General features: G+C 36.2%; 1 protein-coding gene across 6 annotated transcripts in view; it reads left to right on the top strand.

Annotated features, from left to right (window-relative positions):
* The first annotated feature begins 1002 nt into the window (after nucleotides 1–1002).
* The window catches only part of LOC110447345 (putative inhibitor of apoptosis), a 29622-nt gene continuing 21727 nt past the window's right edge, over nucleotides 1003–8897 (top strand). Inside the window, exons 1-8 of one of the 6 annotated variants that reach the window (XM_021492986.1) lie at nucleotides 1003–1088; nucleotides 2005–2141; nucleotides 2405–2533; nucleotides 2777–3715; nucleotides 4337–4515; nucleotides 4850–4982; nucleotides 5474–5656; nucleotides 6188–8668. In XM_021492986.1, coding sequence (XP_021348661.1) covers nucleotides 2830–3715; nucleotides 4337–4515; nucleotides 4850–4982; nucleotides 5474–5656; nucleotides 6188–6399 — 1593 coding nt within the window. In that variant the 5' untranslated portion in view covers nucleotides 1003–1088; nucleotides 2005–2141; nucleotides 2405–2533; nucleotides 2777–2829 and the 3' untranslated portion in view covers nucleotides 6400–8668. The other 5 variants (XM_021492976.1, XR_002462584.1, XM_021492999.1 and 2 more) reach the window with 5 other exon arrangements.

The following is an 8897-nucleotide window of genomic DNA, read 5'->3' as shown; positions in this document are numbered from 1 at the left end:
AACGTATGAACTAACAAACAATGAATGTGCCGTGTTTAAACAAATAGCTACTCTATGTGTAATTAGCGACTGGATATTTCCCACGTATTGATTGCAACAGAATGCAGAAGATTAAGTATTTTATAATATAAATGTAAACCGGACTACTAAACAGTGGGTTATTCTCTACATTAACGTTCTATATTCTGAGGATAAACTATAGCAGAAAGGTTGTGTATAAATAGAACGTACGTTTGAAATTAAGATACAAGATACAAGAACATCTACTTACCGTCGCATACCATAAACATACAAACATTAGCTCGGTAGAGTTATTTCTGAGACAAACATAGGTATAACTTAAAACAAACAAAAACAGCATGCACAATTAACATAAGCCTAGCTACAAGAAATAAAATATGGATTAGCTAAATAAAATGCACTAAGTTAAAAACAATGCATGTATATATTTATAAATTCTTAATGTATACAGGTATATCATCTTCTATAGTCTATATCATGTATACGTTCTGCTCTGTGTAACGTGTCCAAGGTTGACTGCAGTAAAAAAAGTTTATCTGCTTTGCTATCGATAGTATCCGTTGAAATCATGCCCGTATAATATGTACATACATGCATCCTACAGCGGTGAGTGTTCTCAACGAGAAGTCTGATATATAGTCATCGATAAACAAATTAGGCATGTCACTGTAACAATACAATAACCCTTACAAATTCAATCATTATGATATATTAAACAGCCACATCATAGAAACCAACAATACCGAACATTCTGGTGCAGTCCCCATGCCCTTGTACCTCACGGACCTGACAGACAAATAACTAACAGTTAACGAATAGATGAGTAAACCTGATAAATATCACGTACCCTAAGTGGTTTGTTTATCTCAATAAATGCATTTCATCAACATCGTACATAACTTCAATGTGTCATATATAACCCTGACATTGTCAGCTACATGACTGTAAACAAATGACTCGGATCTATAAATAGAGCTAGTGGGTATTTCCGGTTAGAATATCTACAAAGTGGTTTGTAAACAGTGTTTTACTGCAGTCAAGCTTGGATACCTTACGCAGCATAGAACGTATGTATGATTTACACTATAGTCGATGAATTACTTGTATATGTATTCTGCTGTTGTAGAATCTACCGACTGTAGTCAGATTCCTATACAATCAACAAATAAATTCACGCCTGGATTCTTCACAAATTCGAACTTTGTCTTTTCTCTCTGCTCATCTAACTTCCAAAAATAACTCCCTCGTGGAGGACAGGGTCGGATTCACGGTGTTCACTGTATTTATCCATGCGCAAAATTTGTTCCGGGGAAAAAAATTCGAAACAATTTCAAATCTAACTTTCAGCTCAGATTTCTATTGATAAACTTAAATCACCATATAGACATATCATACGCAATTGTATTGTCAATGAAATATGGAATGAAATTGAAGAGTTTGTTAAAATTTCAAAGTATTACTTTGTTTGCCAATAAGCACGCGACAACACGCTGTTCCAAATATTGAACGAATTTGTGTGGACTGTCGATAAGGCGGGAAGTTTAAATTTTAAATATAAAGTGTAAGTTAAAAAGAACATGAAAGGCAGAGAAAACGTAAATATCGCGCGCATTATGTTGTTTGCTAGCAAAGCTGTGTCATTCAAATAGATCATAAATACCATACAAAAACAGTTCAATGCTTAAATACATTAAGAATGTATAAATAGATACACGCATTTATTATGGTGTTGTATTCCTCAGTTATATACACATTTATGATTGATATGCTGATGTTTGAGTGATTAATTATTTCTCTTTGTAGCGAATTCTGTTGACATTATGCCAAATTACATTGCCATCCTCAGTTTCTGTCCAAGTAATTAAATGATGCATTGTACCAATACACTTTGTTGAACAGAGTAATCACTAACTTTAGTAAGTTTTGTGCCGAGAGTTTATTTGAGATCCCTTATGCTGTAATGAGTTTTGTTTTTCTTTACAGAATCAGTCGGCGACAAAATATTTTAGAAAATGACTGGACGGCGAAAGTCCGCATATGATTTGTGCCTTCACAAACACGATGTCATTTGTGATTTTATGTACAATCTGTTGCCATGTCGCTACTTTGAAAGAGACAAGGTAAGATAAAGTGGATCAATTAAACGTGCCCTGCATGTTTTTGTTAATACAGGGACACATTTTCATGTCCATGTCACACAAAGGCCTAAAGGATAATTGCACTGAAAACTGTAAAACAAAACTTTTTCATTTTGACATAACTTTATCTTTAATGAAACAATTCTGAAAAAGAAACCATAACTTGCGTGACTTTTATGAAAAATAGAAATAAAGATGATATAACAAAATCTCATCAACGCAGTATTTTTTGTGTAAAATTTCAGCAAAGCCAGAGCAGGGTTGGAACCCTGGACCTCAGATTGTCACACTGCCTCTGAACTTAGCTACCATAACAACGGACGTTTCGTGGTCAAATTGCGCTACATCAGAAACAAAATGAATTGGATGTCGCTGTATATACAAAATCAAAGTGGAGTTCAAATAGTATTTTGTCTGAAGTTTGACAATGATCCTTCTTTCATATCACACGAATATGTAAAATTAAGTCATCGAAATATCATAAACAAATGTACACCTTAAAGCATTTCACAAGTCTTAAATCATAACAAAAATAAATACTCTTCAATCATCATTATAAAACCTTTTACTTGTTGTGACTTGCAGAATCACTTATTACTTATTTCCTTCACTTTCAGATTCAGAGTGATCCTACTAACAGCAAAGGCATTATGTGAGATAGTGATCAGACATGGATAACTACTTGTCTAGACTTGCCACGTTCTTTTCCTTCCCGTTCACATCACCTGTTTCAACAACTTCTCTGGCCGAGTCAGGTTTTCATTATACTGGAAATAAAGACGAGGTTGCTTGTCATCGTTGTCTGTTGAGATATAGTGGGTGGCAGAGACAGGACAATCCAATGGCTATCCACATTACGATGTCTCCTAATTGCACATTTGTGTTAAAGGCAAATGACGAAGTGTGTAATGGCAGTCACTGTAACTTTTCTGTTGGTGATGTAAGTCCACAGGAGAAAATAGAATGCAACGGTGGTGCCATCGGCGGACCATTGGATGGTGCTATGAACAAAACAAAAGGGTTAATAAAACAAGACAAGACTGTTTCTGGCCAACAGTCATCAACTGTAAGTTACCGGGAAACTGACGATTCTTTGTTCGCAACGAGAAATGCTAATTTTCCGCACAAAGTGATTGACTCTAATCTGACACCATCATCAGATACTATTACTTCATCTACGAGTCAAACCCTGACCAATGAACATTCCGTTGCAGAATTCGACGCGTTGAGCCAAAACATACCTGATCGTTTAACAGGAGGGCATAGTGCACAACCTCTTGTGCACACGAATCGACCGGAAACCGACTCACTGGAACCTGAGATCCATAGATCCGGAGAGGACATTCCTAATACTATAAGGACAGGTCATGCTCCTGTTAATAATCTGGAAACCAATCATGACATTTCCTCTCAAGCATCGCAAGCGCTGAACGCAGTCAACCCGCGCTATCCACAGTTTGCAGTACTTGCCGTACGGTTTACATCATATAAAAATTGGCCAACACATCTAAGGCAAAAACCGGAGGAACTAGCAAAAGCTGGACTCTTTTATGAAGGTAAGCAAACATGTGAATATTTTGTATTTCGTGATTGCAACAAAGAAAATATTGAACGTTAAGTATTCGTTCAATGGGCGGATTGGTGGAGTGGTTAACAATCCGGCCTTCCACGCCGGCGGCCGGGGTTCGATCCCAGAGGTCGTCGTACGCATGGATATTCAGAGAAAGTGTTTTCCCCCTGTGGAGTATCCCATGTGGAGTATAGATTGGTCTGGGGTGGATGTTGCGGTATCTGTGCAGTAGCATTCAAGTGAGATGGCACTATAAATGATGCCGTTGGAAGCACGGCACCACTACAAACAGAACACATTAAAACTCCAGCACACACGCAGGCATACACACATAGAGAGATATTAGTCACGTGGCTTAGGACAGTAGTTAGCGCCTAATAAGGCAGCTCCTGCGAATTCCTAAAAGATTGTATTGATTAAATGTATATATACTAATTGTATTAATTGTATATCTATGTACTGTACAGCGCTTTAGGGTGGCTTATGTTAGCTAGATAAGGCGCTATATCAAATACTGTATAGTATTATTATCCTCAACAACGTTATGTCATTTTCAAACATTTTCTTATCGTCTTTGTTTATTACTATCGCAATACTTTATGTATAGGTACCAGCGACTACGTAAGATGTTTCTACTGCGCAGGAGGTCTACGTGAATGGGAACCAGAAGACGACCCCTTTATTGAGCATGCCAGGTGGTTTCCGTTCTGTGAGTTTATGAGACTGATAAAGGATGACCAGTTCATTATGGCGGTTCAAGCAGGAACAATCAAAGCAGCACCCCAGGTAGCTATAAGATCTGGACAATTACAATTACACTGTCTAAATCCTTATTGGCAGCTCTTAAAGACACATTTTCTTCAGTATACAAAATATATATTTGTGTAATTGTCTTCATATTTATATATATGAGCGTATAGTGAGTGAAGTAGCGTATAGTGAGTAAAGTATTTACTTTGATTGGTTTTCATCATCGTTTTAGTTATTTATAAATAGTTGCTTCCTTGGTAAATTTTTCTTACCGATATGAGAGTAATTCACTACAATTGGATATGTTTGTTATATTCTTCATAACATAGCAACATAGCAAACACTTAAAATTTCATCAAAAATTCGACAGGAACAATCGCAAAAACCCGAAGCACCGAAAACGAAATATTCGTTCGATGATCCAGCTGTCCTTAGTGTAATGGAAATGGGTTACAACGAAGAAACCATAGCGAAGGCCATCAAATTATTCAGCAAACGACAAGGTAAGTTTTCTCGCAATTATCATTATGTCAAACAGTTACACGACTGACGGGGATGTTTATTTCAGAATTTATGTAAAAGGGGTGCTACTTATTTCATAGACTGAGAACCGTACAATAATTGCGGAATATTCCAACACCTACCTGATATCTGCTGACACTAAGTGTTAAGGTTATTTTGATATGAGCAACGTAAGCTTATATTATTATTATTGCTTAGTGTGCATGCAATCCGGCAGTTAGTCTGAGAAGTCTGGCCTTAAAACAAAACTTATACCACTAGTGTTCTAATAAAACGTCTAAATTGTATATTTTAGTTCTGGAAAACAAAATGAAATTTAATAATCCTTAATTAATGAATGGACACTGTCATCACATTATGACCTCAGATTGGCTAATATAGAGCAGTATCTTAGGGGAATAGTTTTCTTATAATACGTACGTGTTACATGTCATAGACGTACAGAGACTGATTCCTCTTATATCCTCACCAGGTAAGACACTGAGTGCTGAAATACTACTGTCTCTTGTTTGGGAGATAGTGGAAAATGACGGGGTTGTCTCCGATGAAGAGCATGGCAGTAGGGCAAATGAAAATGTGCCTGACGTGTTACACGGAGAAGTTGATGATAAAAACAGAGACAACGGTGTGTCTTTCGGAGAAAGCAGAGTAGAGGGTGAGTATCCGAAAACAATACACATTTATTTCAAACGTGCTTGTTGATTACAAAATATGTGAAAGAATATCCTTCGTATTAAAAATAGTAAAATGTATCATGTTTTAAAAATGGATAGCGCACACGTTGTTTTTACCAAAACGGCCTGATTTTGATTCACTGTTTCGACAGATACACGTTTTAGTCACGTATCAAACCAAGTGAGTTTAATGTGGGTACTTAAGTTTCCTCTCACGTTAAGACCCCCTTTTGTGCTTCAATCCGGACCAATAACTGTGATTTATAGGATTTGAAAAACTCGTTAAAAAGTTCTTGTAAAATTTGTTTATATAACGTACGATTGTTTTACAGTGTGCTAATAAGACGTGGGTTCATCTCTCGTTGTCAGGAGCAACTCGTGTCAGATATCTGAACAAAGACTTCAAATATGTTTATTTCGATACACAACCTTATTGACAGAATCGATTATTCATAGCAAATTCATGATTCCTGTTTATTTGATGTAAACATTTACCAAAGAAATTCGTTTTGGTTTTATTGCCACAGATGTAGTTCAGCTTCAAGAGGAAAACCAAGAATTGCGAGACAGGAAGACATGCAAGGTGTGTCTTGACGAGGAAGCTAGTATCGTGTTCCTTCCGTGTGGTCACCTGGTCACTTGTCCGATGTGTGCTTCAGCCTTGAGGAAGTGTCCAATATGTCGGACTTTTATTAGAGGAACTGTAAAGGCTATTGTATCCTAACCGAACTTCAGTGTATTTGCGAACTATCAGTAGTTTTAATATCTGCCTCATTGGCTGATCACCTCGCTTATGTTTAACAGCTGTTTATCGGAAAAGGAGTGGACTGTTCAGAACATGTTTAACCTCATATATATATTATGTATATGTATTGGTAAAGAAGTAATAACGATAATGTTTAGAATATTTCTTTCGGTTTTTGGGGATTAGGTGTTTAGGTCATGTGTTTTTTTCGGCGTGTTCTGTAATAGGTTAGGACACCAGCTATTATTGTTCTAGCTATGAAGGTGTTAGTCTAATGTAAAACCATCTAAACGTTCTATTTATGTATTGTAATATAGATACAATTAACGACTTGATCAACATGATGTGATATTCAGACGTGTAATAACTTTTAGATATTTAGTAGGGAAAGTTTATTATTTCAACTGTTTTACAAAATATTGGACAGTTAAACAGGTGTTAGCGAATAAACGCGGGTTATTGATGTTAGGTCCATATGTCATCTTTAAAATCATTCATCAAAACCGTGTCGTTACATACCGGTGATATGACCACGCGTGTATTTCATACACGCGCAACCTTCTATGGTTTTAGCGTTGGCCTTCTTATTTTCATAAAATAATCGTATTGAGGACGAATCGTAACAGTATATACATGAAGTTAGAAACGTGTGGACAAGTTAAAGTCAACGGTGAAGACAATTTTATGATGCTACAATAGAGACACCGGAAACGTTCCTATTTCCGGGAATTTTTCGAAATATGCACCCTGTACATCAAAATACCGAACTCCAGTGTTTTGTCAAGAAAAATATGCTACTTATTAAGCACTTTTGGCCTAAAATACCTCCCTTAAACTTCCATAGTGCTTGAAATAAGTTACGTCACATTTCGCCGTACTTTGACCCGCATTTTGCCAGTGTTGCAGTTTGCGGCACAATTCCATCCCGACAATACTGTCGCTACCTTCAGTGAAGATAGCGAACAATACTTACAGGTATGTGGTGTGTGGATTAAAGATTACAACTTTCGAAATCCAAAATGTGCGCTTTCGGTAAACGTATTTACTCTGCAACCTTCGATTTTCGCATGACAAAGCCGAAGGATTCGGATGAGCTATTTGATTTGTTCAATGTATTCAAAACTGACCATTTTTAAAACATCTAGACAAATGATATATTTGCTTTGAAAATCGTCAAAGAGCTAGTCTTGTGATCAAACCAGGTTCATTTACCACAGCTATGCCATGGTATTAATTTTTATCTTCAATCATAGATCCATNATATACTCTACGTCATCGGCGAATCATGCATGAGTATATATAGATTCTATCTTTATGTGACTATGGTACCCTTACATGTACCTTGTGTATAATGTATATGATTTTATTTATTCCTTATATTGAAATGTGTTCGTGTAACATTGGCTTCAGTTAACACATACTATCACATCGGTCTATTTCACGGGACCGAGGTCGATGCATAATATATAAGTATTCAGTGCATTTTTGTCGCATTTTGTTCAATATTTTTCAAATTCGAAATTCGCAACAAAAAGAGAAGATAAATTTTGGTCTCATTTTCTGTACAAAAACTCGAAACAATGAACGCCCTTATCAAAATATGCATACATTTGCTGCATTTAGTAAAGTGTATTGTTTTAAAGCGACAGCTGTCTGTGCTCAAGTCTGTCTTATTTGTTAGAGTAGGCAGCAATATTTCATACGGATACTTTGCATTGCACATATGGTTTCTGCTTTTGTTTCCTTTCCTCGTTCCAGTTGATCGATATACATTACAATTTCTGAACTGGTATACATACATATATGTTCTAGTTTAAATTAGTAAGTAATGCTTCATAGGAGGGAGCGCTTTGTGTCTTATTTAGGCTTCGAGGCTGACTAAAAACTGTACATCAATGATACTTCAAAACTTTTCAAATGTAACTATTATATAATACATGTTTACTTTTGGTGATCTAAATTGTGACATGAATACTTTAAATTTCGAGTGCCACACTTTAAATGTAAACATGATATCGACAAACAGGTTTGTATAGTGTTAATTTTAAACTAAATGTAATGTGTTTACTCAAAATTGCCGACTGCATAGGTACACACATAGTACGACTTGGCAATAAGCCAGATCGCACTTGCAGGGGTGTACAGGTTTACTTGTCACCGTTGAAGCAGGTACATTGACCTATTGCGTGGATTACTATAAAAGCAGGCATGTTCTGCTGTAGATCACAAGTAATATAACTCAAATGTGGCCTCTTGAAAGGCTGTGAAAACTAAAAGCAAATTAGATATGATAACTATTCTGTTATATACTTCGGAAAAGTAAAAACAAATACACAGAAATATAGCAAATGAAACGTTAGAGCGGTTTATCCTATGTACATGATTAGAGATTTACTGATAATTACTGTCTTTAAAAAAGAAGTAATTAACTGTTATAACCTCGGCACATTTACATACCGTATACATGAAGACCTTTA

The sequence above is a fragment of the Mizuhopecten yessoensis genome, unplaced genomic scaffold (genome assembly GCF_002113885.1).
Source record: "Mizuhopecten yessoensis strain PY_sf001 unplaced genomic scaffold, ASM211388v2 scaffold383, whole genome shotgun sequence".
NCBI lineage: Eukaryota > Metazoa > Mollusca > Bivalvia > Pectinida > Pectinidae > Mizuhopecten > Mizuhopecten yessoensis.
The sequence above is the reverse complement of the archived record's forward strand: the minus strand, read 5'-3'. Positions and strand labels throughout refer to the sequence as shown.